The sequence below is a fragment of the Sclerotinia sclerotiorum genome, genomic scaffold, assembly GCF_000146945.2.
Source record: "Sclerotinia sclerotiorum 1980 UF-70 scaffold_7 genomic scaffold, whole genome shotgun sequence".
Taxonomy (NCBI): Eukaryota; Fungi; Ascomycota; class Leotiomycetes; order Helotiales; family Sclerotiniaceae; genus Sclerotinia; species Sclerotinia sclerotiorum.
Window position 1 is genome coordinate 518,838 of NW_001820829.1, and position 22,135 is coordinate 540,972.

General features: G+C 43.1%; 9 protein-coding genes across 9 annotated transcripts; 3 read left to right on the forward strand and 6 right to left on the reverse strand.

The window, feature by feature from the left end:
* Positions 1-55: 55 nt before the first annotated feature.
* On the reverse strand, positions 56-2,226 carry SS1G_05788 (hypothetical protein; the record flags this gene model as incomplete). The annotated part of the gene is made up of 3 exons (XM_001592816.1): positions 56-78; positions 138-1,542; positions 1,597-2,226. The coding sequence occupies 3 exons, from the start codon at positions 2,224-2,226 to the stop codon at positions 56-58; spliced, it is 2,058 nt and encodes a 685-aa protein (XP_001592866.1).
* Positions 2,227-2,798: 572 nt separating this feature from the next.
* On the reverse strand, positions 2,799-3,611 carry SS1G_05789 (hypothetical protein; the record flags this gene model as incomplete). Its single annotated transcript, XM_001592817.1, has 1 exon — positions 2,799-3,611. The coding sequence occupies one exon, from the start codon at positions 3,609-3,611 to the stop codon at positions 2,799-2,801; it is 813 nt and encodes a 270-aa protein (XP_001592867.1).
* Positions 3,612-4,520: 909 nt separating this feature from the next.
* Positions 4,521-5,671, forward strand: SS1G_05790 (predicted protein; the record flags this gene model as incomplete). Its single annotated transcript, XM_001592818.1, has 5 exons — positions 4,521-4,523; positions 4,601-4,669; positions 5,104-5,195; positions 5,489-5,529; positions 5,625-5,671. 5 exons carry the CDS (start codon positions 4,521-4,523, stop codon positions 5,669-5,671), a joined length of 252 nt encoding a protein of 83 aa, XP_001592868.1.
* A 434-nt stretch (positions 5,672-6,105) lies between these two features.
* SS1G_05791 (predicted protein) lies at positions 6,106-6,476 on the reverse strand (the record flags this gene model as incomplete). The annotated part of the gene is made up of 2 exons (XM_001592819.1): positions 6,106-6,396; positions 6,459-6,476. 2 exons carry the CDS (start codon positions 6,474-6,476, stop codon positions 6,106-6,108), a joined length of 309 nt encoding a protein of 102 aa, XP_001592869.1.
* A 763-nt stretch (positions 6,477-7,239) lies between these two features.
* On the forward strand, positions 7,240-7,838 carry SS1G_05792 (hypothetical protein; the record flags this gene model as incomplete). Its single annotated transcript, XM_001592820.1, has 2 exons — positions 7,240-7,360; positions 7,435-7,838. The coding sequence occupies 2 exons, from the start codon at positions 7,240-7,242 to the stop codon at positions 7,836-7,838; spliced, it is 525 nt and encodes a 174-aa protein (XP_001592870.1).
* A 714-nt stretch (positions 7,839-8,552) lies between these two features.
* SS1G_05793 (hypothetical protein) lies at positions 8,553-10,157 on the reverse strand (the record flags this gene model as incomplete). Its single annotated transcript, XM_001592821.1, has 1 exon — positions 8,553-10,157. One exon carries the CDS (start codon positions 10,155-10,157, stop codon positions 8,553-8,555), a length of 1,605 nt encoding a protein of 534 aa, XP_001592871.1.
* Positions 10,158-11,574: 1,417 nt separating this feature from the next.
* On the forward strand, positions 11,575-12,573 carry SS1G_05794 (hypothetical protein; the record flags this gene model as incomplete). Its single annotated transcript, XM_001592822.1, has 1 exon — positions 11,575-12,573. One exon carries the CDS (start codon positions 11,575-11,577, stop codon positions 12,571-12,573), a length of 999 nt encoding a protein of 332 aa, XP_001592872.1.
* A 3,287-nt stretch (positions 12,574-15,860) lies between these two features.
* SS1G_05795 (hypothetical protein) lies at positions 15,861-18,691 on the reverse strand (the record flags this gene model as incomplete). The annotated part of the gene is made up of 7 exons (XM_001592823.1): positions 15,861-16,181; positions 16,235-17,126; positions 17,173-17,957; positions 18,005-18,379; positions 18,434-18,460; positions 18,515-18,577; positions 18,671-18,691. 7 exons carry the CDS (start codon positions 18,689-18,691, stop codon positions 15,861-15,863), a joined length of 2,484 nt encoding a protein of 827 aa, XP_001592873.1.
* A 744-nt stretch (positions 18,692-19,435) lies between these two features.
* SS1G_05796 (hypothetical protein) lies at positions 19,436-21,589 on the reverse strand (the record flags this gene model as incomplete). The annotated part of the gene is made up of 4 exons (XM_001592824.1): positions 19,436-20,992; positions 21,046-21,121; positions 21,361-21,385; positions 21,586-21,589. 4 exons carry the CDS (start codon positions 21,587-21,589, stop codon positions 19,436-19,438), a joined length of 1,662 nt encoding a protein of 553 aa, XP_001592874.1.
* Positions 21,590-22,135: the final 546 nt, after the last annotated feature.

Below are 22,135 nucleotides of genomic sequence, written 5' to 3' on the forward strand. Positions count from 1 at the left end.
GGCATTCGATGGGGTCGCCAACTTGAGTTCCTGCAGATACATTATTAGATTGATTTCAAGGATTTTTAGTGGACCATTCTTACCGGTGCCATGAGCTTCAACGTATGTGACGCTAGACGAGGGAGCGTTTGCCATACTAAGCACCTTCTTGTAAACGGTCGTTTGAGAAGAAGAGCATGGAACAGTGATATGAGCATCATTGTGATTCTGGTTCACAGCCGATCCAACAATCACACCCAAAACGTGATCACCCTCTTCAATAGCAGCTGAGAGAGATTTAAGTACCACGGCCGCAACACCTTCTCCACGGCAGTAGCCATCAGCAGAGGCATCAAATGGTTTACAGCCACCGGAAGGGCTCAAGAATCCTGCGGCAGCCAGATTCTGATAATCGTAGGGACTGCTAAAAATATTCGTTCCACCAGCGATTGCACGCGAACACTCTCCCGATTGAATTGCTCGACAAGCAGTATTTATTGCCACTAGAGATGAAGAACATGCAGTATCAATCGTCATAGCCGGACCTGAGAATCCAAACTGATGCGCAATTCTTCCACTAAAGAACGCGCGCGATGTTCCCAACATAGAGTATGCATTTGGTTGATGGCATGCAACATTATCATAATAGTTGTTTGCCACAGCACCAATATAGCAGCCATAGTCGTTCGGCTGGTTCTCACCAGCAGGGCCGAAATGACCCGCAGATTCCAAAGCTTCGTAAACGACTTCCAGCAGAACTCGCTTCTCAGGATCCCAGGAGACGGCTTCGCGTCCTGATTTCTTGAAGAAACGGTGGTCAAAGCTCTCCGGGTCATCGATGAAGTTTCCCCAGAATTCAGTGTTGCTATGGTCAGCGAGTCTGTGATTGTGAATATTCAGACGGTCGGCGGGCACTTTTTGAACCATGGAGACGCCTGATGAGAGGAGGTCCCAGAATTTATCCACGTCATTGGCGCCAGGAAATCGACACGACATGCCAACTACTGCCACTGAATGTGGTGGATATTTTGCTTTTAGCTCCCCATTTATACCATTAACCCCGTTGGTACCATTGGTACCATTAATGTTGTGGATACCATTCACCCCATTGATACCGTCTGTGGTACCATTTCTCTGTGAAAGACTCAAAGGTAAAACACCCTCCTCGAAAGCAAACGTGATGACATTTGGGCTATCACTTGAAGAAGCGCCCAAAGTGCTCCGCACAGTCGTGTACCAATCAGCAGTATGGAGGAGGATACTCTCAATTGCAATATCAGTAATTGAGACGTCACCAGCTATTGGTTCTCCCGTGGTATTCATCCGTAAAGGGGCTTTAAGTTGGGAGCTTGCAGGATATTGGAGACCCTTGGCGGTTTGTGCAAACGCTTTTAGCTTTTGAGCTGCGGCAGTGTGATCGGCAGCTGAGTGGAATCGCCCATTGATATCTACGGTTTTGACACGAAGACCAGCTTCTTTCAATGCTTCTGTGAGCTTCTTTCCGTCTCGTCCTTGGGCAGTGACGGTGACGCAAGTGTTGTCGGTAATACATGAGATGTAAGCCTGTATGTGAATGAGCAATCTGTTTCAAAGAGGACAATTTTAATAGGAGCTTACGTGTGAATATCCACTTAATATCCCCTCAAGCTGAGCTTTAGAGAACTGGCCCTGCTTCCACCGAACGGAGAGAGCACACACTGGACTCAAGGACTCCGTAGACATAGCATTTTGATCAATGTACGCACCGATGCACATTGCTAGACGCAAACTAGTGGCGGCATTCACGGCCAATTGCTCCTCATTTCCAGATAAGTCAATTGCTGCAGCAGTAAGAAAGCCAGTGCAGAAACCTTGAACGCCATACTTTTGTAGAGAGCGAAGTGTGTGTGTGTAATCAGATCCAGCATCCGTGTTGTCCATGTATTGGACATACAATGTGATTTGCAAAAGAACTGCGAAAGGTAATGCGGCAACATTCAGAAGCTTATCTGCTGGTACTGACAGTTTCCCTGACTTCAGCCATTGCGAAAGGGATTCGATGGATTCAGCTGCCAGAACCTGTTTCAACGAGGTATCTGAAGCAGTCAATTGCCCAAAAAGCTTGGGCAGGTCTTTGAGTGTGGAATTTAGAGACTCGCAGAGAGTCTCATGGCTCAGCAAGACTTTTCGGAGTTGATCCAGTTCTTGCGATGCAGGAAGGCGAGCCTGAGGACCGCACAGGAATAATGTCGTCGTTGAGATAGCCATTGTGTGCGGATTTTTGAAAGATTTAAAAAGTTGTATAAGGATGTTTCTTGATTAAGGAAATAATGAGTTATGATGTGCCGAGAAGCAATATATAAACTTCAAGAGCGAGGATTCCAGTACAACTCGGCGCATGCTATTGGTCGCTCAAACACATACGTATTCTCATCAAGTGAGTTTGATATCAGAAATGTAGATCTACCATAAGCCTAGTGCTTGATGGATACTGAACACATAGGCTACCTGTAGTGAGCTGGGTATTTATGCACATAAGCAAGAATCCTTTGACAGCGCACTACCGTTGAAGCTGCATGTCCCCCATATTACGTGTATTACATGGTAGACAGGGAATTTCAATATTTCCCTACTTTGGGCATAGCAATCAACGGGGAGCTGGTAAGCTTATCAACTGATCGTCTATCTTTACGTTACACTCAAACACCCATCTACACACGTGCGTTTACCAGCTTGAGCTCCACAATCTAACAAAAATTACAGTGGGTTGAAATATGGAAAGATGTTTCATTTGTGGTATTCTAGCTTATTTACAGGGGAAAGATTGAATGCTTGACTGTCTAAGGTATGGCACCCGTTTGCTTGCTCATCATCAGAATCTCGTTCGAAACAACCGCAACATCTGCAGCCCGGAGTACCACACGATGATCACCATCCCACTCCACCAGTCGAGTTGTCCCTGCCTTACAAAAGTCTTTCAAAAGTCGACGATGGTTAACAATGCCTGGGTCTTTCAATCCATGAACATGCAGAGTAGGAAGTGTCAGAACATGATCTGATCCTTGAAGAAATGAACCAGTGACTTGAGCAAAGGCCCCAGTAGTCAACTCATCAGCATCAGCCAATGCGAGCGAGTCCGTAAGCAACGGATCCAGCGCAACCAAAGGAGCACGACCGGCCAAAAGGATGGCAAACTTGAAATCCGAGCCGGCGTTAGCCTTGCCCAGCTTCTCCGCTCGAAGCTGTTGACGGAGGAGTAAACTAGCAGCAAGTTTGGCGCCTTGACTAAACCCCATGATAGCGACCCATTCACCAGTGGCACCAAGGGCGTCATCGCCATCCATTGCTTCTCTCAGAATCATGTCAAGGTCATCACAGATGACGTCTGGTCCAGGATTAGGTTGCTCAGGTCTCCATCGTAGCCAACGGCGAAATGGCTGTAGATGAGCGTAGGTGGGTAAAACACCGGGATCGGCGGGCGATAGATAGGGCGCGTCAGGAAACACGAGTCTGAATGTGCCGTTGAGAGCTCGAAATAGACCCCGGCATTGAAGGCGGAAAGCTTCAGCGTTGACACCCCCGCCGTGAAGACAAAGGATGCGGGGCAGATGAAGGTCGCCTAGGGTAACGGTTGAAGGTATGTTGACACTCATGTTGAAGATAGTAGTATGTTTTTTGATGGGATTGCTCTAGTGTTGCTCGTCTGGAACACTGGGAACACAGATATGCATATATATACAATAGGGTTAGCGAATGCGGATGTAACCTTACTAAAACTCCTTAGGAAGAGAGTATTGGCCAGGCAATCCAGCGTCATGGCTATCACAACGCAGTGGATACTTCATTCTTATCAGTCATTAGTTGGCCGCAGCAGAAACAATATTGATGTGATGATATGAAGCCCATCAGCATATTAAATACCAGGATTAGGATCCTCATAAGCCACCATCGAAATTGACTTTGGATAGTTAAATCTATCGTGAGCGACGACACAGCCCGCCGACATTTAACAATTAAAACATGCGAGATAGATGAAGCTCTTCAACGTTCTGCATGCATGGCTGACAATTGCATGCGCTCCCCTGATGCCAAGACTGAATGGCAAACAAGCTTATCTTCACACAGACTCTTGTTGATTATCGGGTACATGCCTCAACCGCCATGTTCTTCATCAAATACAGATTGACCGCTCGGCTACTTGGCCACGCAATTGCTCCAACACCACCTCGGAAATAAGCACCGGATGAATCATATCATGATGCTCTGATGATGCTCTGATATCCCCCAAACCGTGTCTTCAATCATCCGTCAAAGATGGGATGATCAACGGGCAAATACATACACATTTTTTGACGGGAATGCATGCACAGCCTCCCTCGTATGTTTTCGGCGTCTAGTCTCAAAGCCAACTGTCGGACCAACGACTTTCTCGTAAGCACTTGCAAATTTTAGGATACTTCCTTGGAGAATATGTAGATGAATGAAAGTTTTATGTAAATTGGATCATGCAAAGGATGAGAATCACTACTCTTCTGCGCCACTTAAGCGACGTAAAGACCGGAATGGTATGTCATCTCAAAGTGAGGGAGACACTCCAATACATGAAACGGTGACTAATCAAGACTTTTGAAGATTTAATCAGGGAGACCGCGCAGATAAGGTGAACCAGAATGTCGGCAGCGGGAAAGGAGCCGGCAGCTGGGCACAGAGCGTGAGTGTGGGGCGCTACATGGAACTGCTGCTGACTTTCTACCCGCCTCGAAAGTAACTGTTCTTCTAGTGGAGTCTTCATAACAACTTATAACCAGTTCCATTAAATTCTTCACGTTGTTGAACTGAATTGTCAGATCTTCGGAAGAATGGAGCCAATAGACTACAGTCCTCACGATAGCGGGACCCCTCAAAACCCCTCAAACCCGAGCTCTGGGAAATTACACAGACTAACGGTGGATCAGTCAGAATTGATCAGTCGAATGAAATTTGAAAGCTTTTATGGGTTCAAGTTGAGGCTAATGCGCGACGCGTATGATATTCATGGTTTAAATGAGAGATTATTGGGGTAGTGACGATTATACGAAAATAAGCTCATATTAATGCGGCTTTGTGGATATACGGGACGTCCCGTCCACTTACATCGTATTCCAGGTTGAAAATCTGAGCTATCAAACAGTTATATCCGGTGCCCGTCTCACGTCAGGAATGTTTCACTCACCAAATTACCTGGAGCATGTTATCCTGTATGTAAGCAACTCAATCGGAACAACACTAGAAATAATGGTGCTACAGTCGGCTTTCAGTCCTATTACCGAAAAGCGAAGCGCGATGCGATTTATCTGAGTTCAGAACTTCATGGAAGAAATAGCACACATCTTGACATTTGACATGATAACACGGTTACATTCTGCTATGATAAGATTGAGCTTAATTTGAGGTTGTTGCGTACCCCTGCGGTATGGATAGATGGCTGAAGCTTTATTTTGTAGGAGACCCTAATACCCACTGCTTTATACTAATATTCGTGGATAAATAGGGGAGTGGGTGCTAAAGTGGGGGTTGAGGCTTACGAAATGGGTGTGTCATCCACATGATTTCAAGAGAAAAAAAGATCACCTAATTTTGTCTTTACCTATGCAGACATAGATCGATATTGGAAGACTAATACGTAGAACTTCACGGGGGGGGGGGCAAGATCACTGCCATGTACCTTGTATAGTGTTTGTGTTCACGTAAAATTTAGCCAACAAACTATTTTACGCTGACAATATGAATCACAGTCACAAAATTGCATAGTACAGTATTTTATTTTCTTGCTGTTCAAATAAGCTTTCTTACTAAGCTTTCAAGATAGACCATATTTTCCGAGCTATTGACGGTGATCACACCACTAATCAAAGCTTACGCTCCATCTACAATCAAGCTTTCTAGTGGTGAAATTCGGTCTTCCCATTATGCGCTGAAACAGGTACATGGTAGGTTATTGAAGGAATGAAAGCATTGTGGATGGAGTCTGGAGTAGAATATTTCCCCGCTAAATTCTTACATACATGACGGAATGCAAATGCACCCAAAATGTTCATGTGGGGAAAAAAGGAGTCCGAAAAAGTCCGACCCCAGTCAAAATCAACCACTAGCAGCATCTCCCGAATCTCAAGCCTTTCCCGAACCAACCTCCTGTCGCAACAGCACCATGGCTGGTTTCTTGACGAAATTCTGTAAATCCGCTTTACACTCAATACCTTCTTTGGTCTTCAAAGCAGCATCCCGCGCTTCAATACTGGCCCAAGTCACGGCACCTTCGTAAGAAAATGGGCTATCGTCGGGCAGTTTCCATAGTGTCCAGGATATGATGACTGATGGGCCGAGCAATCTGGCGACTAGTGGCATGTGAACATTGAGGTAATAGTCGACGTCTAGTTCGGCATCGTGATCGTAAAGATTCTGCTTTGTATTGAGTATTTCTTTTTTCTATTCATCGAATTTGGGAAGCTAAAATCACCTACTGTGAAAGTTACGGGCATTTTGTCAATTTTTGTCTAGTGTTGATTTTTGGTGGGAAATGGAAGAACGCTTGGTTCAATGAGGGGATATCGCTGGGTAAAGGTGTATACACATATCTTATCATAAATAGTGCTAGGTCTAATGCTAGTTCAATGCTAGCTCAATGCTAGTGCTAATGTTAATCATCTAGTTCTGGTGTATAAATTAAATTATACCACTAGCACTTTAGACTACTGTAGGATGAATCATCGGCATCCACATACCTTTTATGTCCGAGTCGTCACACCTTTGCACCAATCATAATTAGAATCGGCAAGCTTTAACCGGATAAGATTGTCAAAGCGCGGGAATAATCAAATCAATATCTGATATAACATGGGAATAATTTTATTGGGATAGTTTAGATAGTTTAGATACTTTGGATAGCTTGGATTGGCTGAATCGGAGAAAAATCGAGTCCGGAGTAGTTCAAAGGGATGGAAGGGGCGGGGTCACATTTTCTCTGATTTTAACCCTCATCTACACACGGATGTATCTTTCTCCTCTATTTTTTATCCTGCGCTCGAAGAGTAAGTTCTACTCACAGTCTCGTACACTTCATCACTTTATTGCTCAGTCGAAAGCCATCCACCCACCTTGCGCCTTTAACTCTCGTACTTGCTTTCGCTTGTCCTTTGTCTTGTCTGTTGTCTGACAATTATCATTTTGACATTCCCACTTCCATTCCTGCTGCTCCATACTGCTCCTCCATACTGCAGAAGCTTCAGGCTCAATTCCAACATCATGCCCACCAACTCATCCGTCAAGCGTGCTCTCGCCGCCATCGAAAAAGATCCCTCCAAAGTATTAGGCGTTGCATACAATGGCAAAGCCATCACAACCAAGCAATACATTCCCCGCGCTGGTAAGTTTTAAAGTTTTCCACACGCAAACTCATGCCAAGCGCCAAGTACAGCCTAACTAATTACCTCTCCACAGGAGCTCAGACCGCACCCGAGCTCTCCTTCGCGGTGCCCGATCCTTCCGCAACCTACATGATCGTGATGCTTGATCTCGATGCTCCTTTCCCTTCCCTTCAAGTCCTGGGTCCTATCCTCCATTGGATTCAACCCGGCTATAAGGTCGGCGCCAACAACGTCTTGATCACCGATACCCCTTTCGTCGCTAACTACATTGGGCCTGCTCCTCCGCCAGGAAGTGATCCCCATCGTTACTCATTCTATTTGTTTGAGCAACCAACCGACTTTGACGGGAAGAAGTACGCACCGGCTAATGGCAAGCCGCTCAGTAATTGGTACCGCATGCGTTACGATTTGGACAATTGGCAAAAGACGGCCAAGCTTGCCGAACCCATTGCTGCCAACTTTTTCTTGAGCAATTAGATACCCTGTTGGAGCATGTAAGCTGTTTGAGCAGCTGGGGGATAAATCCCGCTGAGATGGATGTTTGCGCTGGTGGTTGCTTTGTGATGGAGGAATTTGGGTAAATTATCGTCGTCTCGTCTTTTTTATTCGGAATGGGAACTAAGGTCTCTCAATAATGTTTATATACCTTAAATGCATAAAGCATGATTGCTACTTGAGCTTCCTTTGTCTACAAATACCATTTTATACCACTATATATCTTGATTGCTTTCTAGCTACAAAGTGCGCATGTTTCGAACTGTTATTGACTTTCTCATTGCTATAAGCAGGGGAGAAGACTTGGTATTTTCCTCTCATGGCTTCCCGCGTTTAGACGTTGTTTGAACTTTGGTTGAATTTTAGTTGAACTTTTGGGTTCAGTATGGATTCTTTCAGATTAAATTGTAAGTTACTATGTTCAGTGTATGAACCCTTCTTGGGAGACATCGATTCATGGATCACTTCACTTGAAACATTCACACTTCTCTCAGAAGCAGCTAATTAATATTTTCAATCACGATTTATTTAATCTAGCACTTTCTGCCACTGGATAGGAAAAATGGAAAAATATTATCTAAATACAAAGTTTGGGCTCGGTAAGGGTCTATGTAAATTATCTGCACCTTCCGTGCCTCTTTACCTCTTTCTTTACCCCAGAACAGAAAGAGATATCCACAATTCATCCCAACAAATTTATCCCACCGTTAAATCTCCCGCCGCAAATTTACTTTTCGCCCTGAGCGCTTCGCCATATTTCCAAAGTAAGTAGGGCGCTGGAACACCCAACGCAATAGCCACAAATGCAAGGAGACTATTTCCCCAACTGTAACCCAACGCGTTGTACATCGCAGGCGCGAATAAGGGGAATCCAAAACCGGCAAGACTACGCAGGACCAAGACGGCTGCCATTCCGCTTGCAGCATATCGAGTATAGGCGTCAACAACATATGATTGCATGGTTTGGATTCCGGAGACGGTACCCATGGCGATGAAGAAAGCTCCGATGTCAGGGAGAATCCAATGCTGGTGTGTTTGTGCTGTCCAGCCGTACCAGAAGAATCCGATAGGTAGTAGGATGGAGCAGGGGATCATTACTGGCGCGCGGAACTCTGGGATGCCGACATTGTTGTTTCGTCTTTTTAGTCGGTTGTAGGTGAAGTCGTTGATTCTGGCTGTCATTTCAGCCCCCATGAGATATCCAAGTCCCAGGGCAATGTAGTTGAGACCGCCCATCTCAGTCGACATATTATAGTAAGCGGGGTTGGTAAATAAACCAGGGAAAGATGAAAGGACGAGATATGTGAGGCCGTAGAGATAGGCCATGTAAATTGCTATGACAATGATGATGGGCTGAGTGGCAAGCATGATAAATGGTCTCGCGATCGATACGCGGACGTTACTTAACCAGTTAACTGCTGTCACTCTGGGTACATCCACATACCAGCTATCATCACCGGTTTCTTTTCGAAGGTTCTGAGCTTTCTTCTCTAGCAGTATGGGTGCATAGGTCTCTTGTAAAAATAAGAGACCAACTAGTTGAATGGCCAGACAGAGAAGAGACGAGGCCCAAAATATCCATCGCCATGTAGTATTTCCAGTGATAAATGCACCGGCTATTGGACCTACAGCGGGCCCAAGGAGAGGAGCAAGAGAATAGATAGCAATCGCCCGACCACGTTGTTCTGCATGCCAACAGTCTGCTAACACACCACCGCCAATACTCAGTGGAGCAGAACCACCAAGACCAGCAAAGAACCGACAGACGATCATTTGCGTTCCTGTCTGAGCAAATCCACAGGCAAGGTTAAATATCAAGAAGAACAGATTCGAAAGTTGAAGAACGGGTACTCTTCCATAGAGTTCAGAAAGGGGTCCGACTACCAGAGGGCCAAGAGCATAAGCGAGGAGAAAGATGGATAGCATGAGGGCTCTGACGGCGGAACTGTGGACATTGAGATCTCGACCGATATCTTCCAATGCGGGTGCTACCATCGATGATGCGACGGGAGAGATGAAAGCAAAGGCGGAAACCACGGTTGTTGCAGCCCATTTTCGAGTCATGGGCCAATCTTTTGGATTTCCGGGATCGCTGGGTTTGTCCCATTTGACAATTCTGTCACTGGATGCATCAAAGGAAGGCAAATTAGACTTTTCTTTGGAATCTTTTTCCGTCGTTATGACTGTGGGTAGATTTGAAGCCTCATTGCCGTTGTAGGAATGGAATTCATTATTTGGAGAGACATTTTCAGCACGCTGGTTGCTGTCAGCGATGTCATTTGACATTTGGAGGTTGGACATTTTCAATAATTCAAAGCATAAGAGCGAAGAAAGAAGAAAGGATTTGAGAATCAAGCCATCACAAATTCAAATTCCAATCATCCCACCAAATACTGTTATTCCTGTACGTACTCGTAAAGGATGCACCACCACATTCATCGGACTGCAGAGTGCTCCGAAGGTCGAAGAATCAGGTGTACCTCTATCATTTGAATGAGGAAGTCCACCAATCGGTTACTATAAGCTCGCATAATACCCATGACAAATATGTCTAATCACTAGTTGGGTAATGATTTTCTAATAGCCGCTTAATTATTTTACTCGTAGAATGGAAATAACACGGATATTTGGCACTTGAATTTCCGAACCTGGTATTCGTCGCTTACAATAAAAACTATTTACCTACTCACTTATCCAATAGCCCTTTCCTTTACGATTCTTTCAATGGAGGATTCTTGCAATGGAGCGACTTGCTATAGAGGGCAGCCGCTTTTGTTATCTAGAAGGCGAATAACATCGGAGAGCTTTTTCATCTATCATACAATGACACTATTCCTTTCATAATATAGTTATGAAAACCATTTCTCTCATGAATTCTTCAAAGTCTCCACAATTGAAGCCACTTCATCATAATCATCTATAGCTAATGGCATGTAAAGGCAAGAAGGATGAGTAGACGGCAGAAACACTCGAGCTCCACTCCAAACACTCCACTCACACTAACCCGTTGAATAGGGTAAGCTTACATGAAACAACGACAAAGCTTTGTAGGAAATAGTTGAATCATTCTGATACCTTCTTTTGCAATCTTTTTCGTCATCTGGCGAGATTACACGCACTGATTCGATAACAATCTAGGCGGCGATAACACTCCTTCCTTTCACCCTCTGATTAATCAATAGATGTCAAGGTAATCGCGGTCCCTTGATTTTATTCGTTTAGTAAATAAGAGCTAAGTTCACAATACGAGGTAGTCACTTCCCAACTTGTTAAGCTAGTGGATATATATCAGCAACATAGGTATGTAGAGGGCAAGAGCTTCACATGAACAGCGGGGCGGAGAAATTGACCAGGTCCAACTTTGCTTGTCGGTTCCTTCTCCCGGAGGCATGCTACCAATCTCACAGCCCGCGAGAATACTCAGCAAGTATGGAGAAAGCCTGGTTTTTGATGAGAAAACGATACAGGAAAGAGGCTTCTAGTAGCTCATCAACCATGCCGCCTGTTTTCGAACTATTGATTTCAGAACAGCATTTGAATCCTTCGCCGTTGAATAGAATAAGCTGACGATATCGTGATTGCTGCCTCACTTCAAGTTTTCTCTATCCAAGTGGAAAAAAATGTCTATAAAGGCACCAAAAATCATGCTTCTATCTCATCCGTTCAAAACACAGCAATCTACTATCCTGCTACCTCTTTTCAAAACTCCAACAGCAAGATGCTTCAAAAAACCATTCTTTCGGCCATCTCATGGCTCACGATTGCCCCTCTCTCTTCTGGTTCGCCCACTGGCCTAAACATGCGAACTGCTGTTCCAACCGCACAAAGTGTCAAGACCATGTACCAATTCCCCAACGGCACTTGGTTGGAGAATCTCGCCGTGAGAGAGAATGGTGGTGTCCTCCTCTCTGAATTCGACTCTCCCAACCTCCTCTACGTAAACCCATTTGCACTCAATCCAAACCACGCAACCATCCACACATTCTCCGCTCCAGCGACGGGTATTGTGGGCATTGCCGAGCTCGGAAGCGATATCTTTTACGTTGGAACCATAGGATATAGCTTCTCAACCTTTTCTGCCGCATCCGAGAGTGGACAGCTATGGAAAGTAGACATGACGAATTATCCCACCTCTGCACCCGTGACACACATTGCGGATATCAAATCATCCGGGCAACTAAACGGCGTAACGGCCTTACCTGGCACTACCAAAATCCTCCTAGCAGACTATACCAAAGGAGTAATCTGGCGAGTCGATGTCGATTCTGGCGCCGTGGACATCGCAGCAAACGATACCGCGCTCGCCGCAAGCGGAGTCAATGGAATTCATGCTCCAGGAAACGGGTACCTTTATTTCACCAACACAGGCGCAGGAAGCTACGGAAGATTCGCAATTGATTCGACGGGCACGCAAACTGGGGCCGCGAAAATTCTTTTCCAAAATAGCGAGGTGGCTCCTGATGATTTTGCTCTGTATACGACGGAGAGCGATACCGCTGCTGTTTTGATGGATGGTACTGGAAATCGTATCGTTTATACTTCGGGAACCAGTGATTCTTACTCTGTAATTGTCGATTTGGATGGTCCTACTGCGGCGGCGTTTGGGAGGAGATCGGGTGATACTAATACTTTGTATATTAGTAGTACTGGAGGGGATTTGGATTATGCGGCTAACCCTGTCCCTGTTGGGGGAGCTTTGACGAGAATTATTCTTTAGTAGAGATAGACGGGTTCTGGTTGAGTAGAGGTTGGATAGAAGAGGCTGTGGATAGATTTAGAGATTTTTGACCGCGATGGTTGTATATATACAGAGCTTAGGCTCTTTCACTCAATTTCTTTTTCGATGAGTCGAATTAGTTGGAGGTTTTCAGAGTTATTTAGTTTTCCGAGGAGATGATTTTAGGTTCTGTTAGATTTACTATTAGAATATACATATCTTTTGTTTAAAATCGACTTTGAGATTTAAAAGAACAATTAATCATAATTATGTCTAATTATTTCGGAACAGAACCCGACAAATTCAAGCATTCTATATATTGGTAACGCCATACAATATTCTAGATTATATTCAATATTATTTCTCGTTGTATGAAATTGAATATCAACATTTCAGTATATATCCAAAGATGCTATCACCTCACTATATTGGCCATGTGAGTGTATGTAGGAATTACGCCGTACACAACTCCCATCACTGGAACACTTACTTACGCACCATTAGTTGATTCACAGAAGATATTGGACCTATCACCAAGTATAGAATTCAATCCTGATCATCAACAGTGAATATTCAAGTTTCTGACTCCCCAAGATTCTTTTGATCAGGACGGGAGTGAGTGATTGGCTTCTGTTACATCTCTACTCATTTTCAGGATAACTAGTATGTGGTTTGGTCTTTCCATTTCGGTGAAGAAATAATAGAGAGATATTGTATTAACTTTCTTGAATTTGTAAGTAGATGAAGATTGAAGTGTAATAAGTACTGAAAGAAAGTGAATGACTTTTATTTTTATATATATCTATATTTTACAACAATTCCCTAAGACCTAGTCTCTCGAGATCTCAAACCCATTTTCTTCCCACACTCTAAATGTAAACTTATATTTCAGTCTTTATCACTTTAAAGGTGTAAGAGAATAAGATCTTTTATTTCCTAACTAGTCTAAATTTGGAAAGACACAGCTCAACAAAGCCAGATATATATGAAATGATAGCTTGCAGGGCAAAGCCATTCTGTCATATGAGATAATAACTATGATGCCCCTAGCTATAGAAACTAAAAGAGAATCATCTTAATTGCAATATGATAAAGAGTAATCTGTAAGGCTGCATACGCCTCCGTTTGCAAAATGGTGCCAAAAGGGAGCCCTAAAAAGGGATGGAGGGTGGAAGAAAAGTGATGTTGAAGAATGATAACGAATAAGGTTGTAAAAAAGAGGAAGGAGGATGAGAAGTAGGAGTAGGAGTAGGCTACAGCTTTTATACCTAGCTAAAAAAGGGTAATATAAAGCTAGCTTAGCTCTTTGTGGCCTTTTTGATGTTATTTCCCCGAAAACCCATATGTATGTATAAGTCCCAAGTAGATTTATAGTCAATCGAACCAGTGAATAATGACAAGATTTCTTAATGTATCTAGAATTTCTAGTATATATCCACAGTATAGACCACTCTAGATATACATTAAGTGTAAATTTCAATGCAATAAAGAAATTTAGAATTCGCATCTAGACGAACTTAGCGAGGAATACTGTTGACCTCCTGGGATCTTGGCAGCATATGCATATATATTGCATGATGCATATAAGGAGCAAACAAAACTCAACTTTTAATTCATTCTTTCCTTTTTGGTATACTGTTTGTTTGCTTTCAATATTTTGATTTCAAAGCACTTTAATTCCGAAGGCTGAATACCTAACCTTATTCCTTCATTTTTTTTTGAATATATACTCGCAGCTTAACTGCTTAGCTAGAGGATCAATCAATTCAATCTGATACTCTTTCTGGTCTTAAGAAACCCAACAAATACCTACTAACAGCAGAGCAGGAACAGATACTCGACCACGATCTAAAATATCGGAAAATAAGTTTTTACACTACAAAGCATATACACACGCAATAAAACCCCCATACCATGAATAATCCACAAAAAAGCTCATATATTACTAGGAGATAAATCCCCTCACTAAATCCATCCCCATTACTTCTAATTACTAAGAAAATAAACTCCACCCCCTATTATATTAGCGAGAAATTTACTAGACTTTCTTCCCATTTCCTCTGCTTTTAACTAAAAGTGTAGATACACGGAGGGTGCCAGTAGCCATACGAACTTCAAAGTAAACTTAAAGTAAAATATCCCATACCATTTTAGATATAATTTATAAATAATATAAATATAAGTTTCCCATCCAAAGTACTCTCTCTTTCTTAGCGAACGCGATTTAACCTCCTCTGTACAATGTTAACTCTATAATATCCCATAAATGAATCCAGATTCAATGCAATTGTAACATACTCACCTCCCAAAAACCCCCATCACATTATCTTCGAAATTGTAAAATTCCCTTTCCCTTCCCCTTTCCATCTTCTTTCCACCTTCTCTTCATCTTTTCCCCACCTCCTCTCTATCCCTTTCCATCCTCCCCCCCACTCCAAGAAAGAAACACCACCCTAAAACCAAAAACCAGCGCAAGCCCTCCAATCCCCAATATATCTCCCGTCGTTACATCACCATCCAAACAGTATCCCCAGCCCAACATCATCATCACAATATTTCACAATCACGAATCCAATCCCAAAGAATCCGCACCAAAACCAACTGGCAACCACAAGATGCACTCCACTCCATTCCAAACCAAATCCCAATTTCGAACCCCAACCCTAACCCAATCCCCAAACAAAAAAAAAAAGATATAAGATGTATTCTGATATTATAAATCGATATCCACATATCTACTCCGTAATACTAATAAACAATTCCCATTTTAACTTTTGCTTACTACTACAGTAATAGTCATAGTTATAGTCACAGCCAAATTCACAACCATAGGAAAGACGCCGTATGAATCCCCGCTACCACCTGCACTCCCCCTCCGCTGTTCATATACAAAATGATGAGGGCGAAAGGCAGAGGTGGGGGTTGAATAAAGTCGTATATTCTAGGGTTCACTTACCAATCAGCTAATTAAAATATTTTCGTACAAGGAAGCTATTTTATATTGTATATAAAACACATTTCTTTTTTTCAAGGTAGTCACTTTGACGGGATGAATATGAGATCTTATGAATTTTGCCCTTATATCATCCACTAACACTAATCATTGTAACCTTAAACAATACCATCCTAATATCAACTTTACAAGAATAAACCATCCGTAATTTATCATCCTCCAAGCAACCCACCAGGCAAGCCCATAAAATAGACAATCAAAATTCTCTCGCATCTATAATCTCTACCTCTGATCTGACATTACAAACCAATCACCCACCCACCCATCAAAATCTCTAATAAACATATGCATTCTGTCCCAATGGCAACCATTCAGCTGCCTCACAAATAATATGTACCCCATCAGCCTCGACTCTATAATTTTCAGGATCGACTTTCATCTTTGGCATCTGATCATTAAATTTCATATCCCTCTTCCCAACCGTCCTACAATTTTTTACCGCCTCCACACGGCTTTTCAAACCATAGGTTGCAATTGTACCTGAGGAAATTGACGATTCAGATACGAAAAGAATCGAGGTGGAGGGAACGAGGGGTGCAAACATCGGGCGAGAGATGATGGGTTGAATAGTCGGAATGGAACCATTGGGATCACCCTGTTAGTTTTGTTAGCGAAAAGTTGAGGATAAGAGGGATTAGGTTGATTCACCATTTGAGCGTAAGCAATCAAACCACTCTTGATAATGGTCATGGGTTTAGTTCCAAACCAAGCTGGATCCCAGACGACAAGATCTGCAATCTTTCCAACCTCCACACTACCAATGATATGGCCCATCCCTTGAGCAATCGCTGGATTAATGGTGTACTTGCTGATATATCTCTTAACTCTAAAATTGTCTGCACCAGTGCCCATATCTTCTCCGAGTGCGCCACGTTGAACCTTATTTTTGTGGGCTGTGTTCCATGTTCGCATGATAACTTCTCCACAACGACCCATTGCTTGAGAATCAGAAGACATCATACTGATTGCTCCCAAATCATGAAGGACATCTTCGGCTGCGATAGTTTCAGCACGAATTCGAGACTCTGCAAAAGCTACATCCTCAGGAATGTTCTTTGAAAGATGATGGCAAACCATGAGCATGTCTAAATGCTCATCGAGTGTATTCCTGGTATAAGGTCTCGTGGGGTTAGTAGACGAAGGGAGGACATTCGCATGTTCAACGACACTGATAATATCGGGTGCATGACCACCACCAGCACCTTCAGTATGATATGTGTGAATAGCACGATTTTTAAACGCAGCAATCGTAGACTCAACAAAACCTGACTCATTTAGGGTATCGGTATGAATCAGACATTGGATATCGAGTTCATCGCAAACCGTAAGACAAGAATCTATAGCTGAGGGTGTAGTGCCCCAATCTTCATGTAATTTAAGGCCACAAGCTCCAGCAATAACTTGCTCACGGAGTGCAGCAGGATCACTGTCATTTCCTTTACCAGTAATTCCAATATTTATTGGTAAAGTATCACAAGCTTGAAGCATTTGTCGCATATAATTCTTTCCTGGTGTGCAAGTCGTAGCACTAGTTCCAGCGCTATTCAAGTATTAGAATATATCACAAACATCTTCACTCCACTTACCTAGGACCAGTTCCACCTCCTAACATTGTAGTAATTCCGGATGAGATAGCTTCATAAACTTGCTGAGGGCAAATGAAGTGGATATGGGTATCAAAGCCACCGGCAGTAATGATTTTGCCTTCACCAGCAATAACATCCGTACATGATCCGACAATCATATTCGGAGTGACACCATCCATCACATCAGGATTACCGGCTTTACCAATACCTACTATCATACCGTTTTTAACACCAATATCGGCTTTGTAGATACCAGTCCAATCGACAATCAAGGCATTAACAATAACAAGATCCAATGATATGTCGTCGGATACACCTGTAGCTTGGCCCATACCTTCTCGTAAAGTCTTACCGCCACCAAACTTACATTCGTCCCCATATGAAGTTAAATCCCTTTCAACCTTGATCCAAAGGTCCGTATTACCCAAGCGAATAGTGTCACCTACCGTGGGACCGAACATTGTTGCATATGCTGTTCTATCCATTTCAAACATATCGATATATGCAGCATCTTTAGTTGGGTCGGAAGCATGTGCGAATCCTGCCTTTTCAAGATTGACCAAAATCTCATCGACACGAGAAATATCGACTTTACCGGTAGCAATATGATTTCCACCTCGAATGATTTTGTTCCCACCAATTTCAACCAATGATACGGTTTTAGTATCTCCAGGTTCGAATCGAACAGATGTGCCAGCCGGAATATCGAGGCGATAACCATACGCTTTGATGCGATCGAATTCGAGCTGGGGGTTAGTTTCAATAAAATGATAATGCGATCCAATCTGCGAACATCAGTAAGCTGTAATAAAACCACAATGGTTCGACTCACTTGAATTGGTCTATCACCTTTACTCGTCACCCTCAACCTTATTCTCTTTCTTCCTTCATTCAATCTCACCTTACCTTTTACAGTAACCAAAGCACCAGGACGTTTGGTCGACTCGTATTCCGCATCTAATGGCAATGGAAAAAGATCCATATCCGGAATTGGCAGAAAACTTCCATAAAGTGCTTTTGCCAAATCTCCATCATCGGTACTAATGGGATGATGTACCGTCACCAAGTATGTTCCTGTTGGAAAAGTCCCTTCGACCATAAGTTCTGTAAGCGTTGAGCAGACCGCTGGTTGAACATGACGACGCCCAAGCATTGTTGCGCCAATTGACATGAGATCTGAAACTGTATGATTTCCATCACGAATGAGCTTTGAAGTCGTCAGTTCGTATTCTTCTTTTTTTTAGGGAAAAGGTCGTCCTACCTCTTGAAGATTGTTTGCTATAAGTGCCTTGAATAAATTAGTTACATTACGGTAAGACTTTAAATGATTAAGGGAACTCACAACTGCTTCGGAGTGATTGAGCTTCACTCCTCGAGCAAGCCTTCTTTGTGCTAGCAGGCCCAGCTGCGAGATAGCAAGCTTATCTATCTATTTTGTCGATCAAAAATGTTATTCTTTGGGTGCTTTTACGCTGCAGCGATAAGACTCTATACTTACTTCTTTTGGTATGAGATGCATTCTGATGCTACTATGGATCTCCCCTTGAATTGAATATGGACAATTGCATCAAGTAATGCTTTGTCGATACAGAGGTATGTTAACTTTTTGGAGCTTTTCAAATGTTAAATTTTTGATAGGGACTTGAAGATAAGGATATTCCTCGGTTCCCTGCAGCTGATAAGGGGAGCCTATGACAGGGATGAATGTGTCAGTGAATCTTGGCGAAATGGAGAATTTGGAGCATCAGTTGTTGGTAGATGATGGTTTTGATCATAAAATTAGAACATACAACAATACGTATATCTAGCTATTTTCACCACAAAACCACCCTGTATATTGTGTGGGAACATTTAGGCGAGTATTTTATTTCAGTATTTAAGTAATACCTACCGCAAAAGTAGCACAAAGTAATCTTGAATTTTATCATCACCTGGTATTTTCTACTTATCTTCGTAACAGTGTCCCATGAATTTTTCCATCATTTCCATAACAAACGCCGAATTCCCAGACAACCAATCTGTGGTTGGTAATTTTTCCCTTCAACTCCAATTCCCAAATCAGCCCTTAGTTCCTTGTCCCTTCACACGCACAGTGTGTACATGGTATAAAACTCCGAGTATGATAGAAGTACCCACGCCACGCTGAAATGCACATTAATTCATTAATATTTACAATTAGACCCCTTAAGAATAGCCAGGAAAAGCTCTCGACAGTGCTCGACGCCCTGTTCGTGACTCGTTAGCTTGGAAAGCGGATAAAAGTTCAGAAGCGCCTACAAGGTAATTGATGCCTCGTTTGAACCAAGTCCGGGTCTTGTATTGCAGGTTGTTGCGCTGCAATCTCGCGGATTCGTTGTTGGGCCCTCTCTGGTCGAGAAAGTCCATCCTGCAACACCTCAACTCCTAGTATACTGTTCGCCTGTGATTGCGACCGTATTGCACTTGTCATTAATGGTAGTCCAGTGACAGCTGGTGATCCAACCGTCATTTGTACGTTATTCGTAGGGAGTGTTGAGATGCTAAACATCCGCCTTTTGAAGCGAGTGCCCAAGTCCCGGACAAGAAACCTTGGATGGCCAGCCTCAACATCCTGGTTCTCCTCTTGAATAGTGATTCGAGATCTCAATCTTCTCATGTTCCTTTCCCTATTGGTCATTGCGTTGGTGATTTTTATTGGGCAATGTCCAACAGGCAAGACACTTTTCTTACACATCGGACATAGTGAACTATTGTTGCTAAGAAATGGGTCTATACATTCTGGATGAAAAATGTGGCCACAGGGCAACTCGCGAATCAAAGTAGTTCCGCTTTCAAAATCATCCAAACAAATAGGACAAGTAGGTTGAGAAAATGGTACAACTCGTTGGGCTGAGATGGATAGTGAGGATGTTCTGATTTCGGATACCAAAGTCGGAGACAATGCATTCAATGCTGAATCATCAGAGAATGAAACCTCGTTTTCCTCCGTTAAGATTCCCTTGTCAGAAGGGATTTCCTCGGCTGCCCTTGACCCATTTTGCGCAACATGGGGCTGCTGCCAGCCACAATAGTAGGTGAATATAGGCATTCTTTCGATGATTTCCTGTGGTACTGTAAGACGCTTGATACCCAATGCTTCCAAGTTCACTTCGCCAGTTTCCACACGTCTCCGGAGAGCCCGTCTTCGACACCTTTGGAGATAATGCATGGAGCCTGAAGTGATGGTCAACATGATGGCGAGTACGGCCACAATAATCAGCAGAAACTCCCATAGATTAGGCAGATTTGTGCCATGAGATACATTCAGCTGAGTATACACCCGTGCATAATCTCGGGGGTCGACGCCTGGGAAGCTTGATAGCTCATGGCCATTGGGCACGTCCGTAAGGTTGCCAGAATATAGACTTATTTCATGCATCATCCGTGCCCCTACGCTTCCAGGAACGGCATATACCGGGTATTTGTTTGTAGACTTCCATGATCCACCATCGTCAAGTCCCCACAGTTCGGAACTGATTGGTGGCGGTTTAGCTGTACCGTTATCTGGCTGGTAGAAGATGAAAGCTCGTGCAGGATCTTTCCGTGCTGCAGCTAAGAAGCCTTTCGTACATTCTTTACTAATCCAAGGTGCCAATGCAACCAATGTGAAATCCGTTGCGGGAAGATTGGCTTGCCTTGTAGCATTTGAGGGAATATATTGTTTTGAGATATTGTAGCATGGACTGTCCTCGTCGAGATCCGGCACGTACAGGAAGCCTCCTATAACACCGGTCGCATCCGCATTACGAGTTGATAATGTTTGAATATTATCGGAAATGGATTCGGCATAGGAGATATTTGGCTATTGAGTTGGAATTAGAACAATAAGCTCTCCTTAGCATCTTGGTAACATACACTCAATTGAGATATAACGCTCGTAAGCTGATCATTTGTGGCTAGGCTATTCCATCCTTCATCAGGGAAAAGTAGACTATGATGCGGTCAGTAAATAATAAGACCTTGAGCTGCGTAAAGTAGCGTTTATCGATCGCATTGAAATGAAAGGGGTAGATGGGGATCAACGTCAATAGCGATGGTAAATGAGAGCAATTGACTGTTTGACCGTTTTCTTGGTAGGAAACACGATCTCGTATTCAGGAATCGCACAAGAAGCGGACGAAAGGGACGCAAGAGACGAAAGGGAGCATTGAAAATTTGTTGTACACATACACGAAATTATCGACCTCTTTCAAAGCTTTCATAAAGAATTGTTAGTTAAAGATGTATATAAATATATAGATATTTATAGAAAGGAAAAAGATATGATGAAGGTATTATGGGGAGCCAAGAAGGTTGACATCTCGGCGCCAAGCACCAAGCACCAAGCATTTGTGGAAAGCTGGGGGAAGGTAATCTTGATTTGAACACGGCACTGGGAGTGTGGAAAAAACTTACACATTTTGCTAATAAATGTTGCGCAGGATTTATTGCACCGGGTAAAGACCCTCCGGCAAAGGGAATAATTGTCGGAATTACCATAAAATAGAATTGTAATATATAGGTAGGTATCTTTCGTGAATTTAATTTTTCGACAAATTTGTTTTGAGAAATTTTCCAACCAAAAAACTGAGTATATATTTTCGAGGCTATTTGTTCATAGGTACTGTACTATACATACATAGCTTACCTACCTACCTTGGCTATGGGGATTCGGAAAGAAGTGAGAAGAAGATTGCCAAGAAGTGAGGAAGCAAGGGAAAGCGAGGGAAAGCAAAGCTGCATGCGCGGCTAGCGAAAAAGCTTGTTCATCTTCGCTCCACGATGACATCCACGCTGCTATCCACTATTTCAAAACCCCAAGTACGGAGTATATGTACTCCATATATTAGGTGTGAGGGAGATCTCCTATGACTGGCGCGCTATAAGATTCTCCGATAATAATGTTGCATTCATGAGAGAACGAGAAAGTCGAGAGGGGTAATTATTTACTATTTCCTGTATCTGA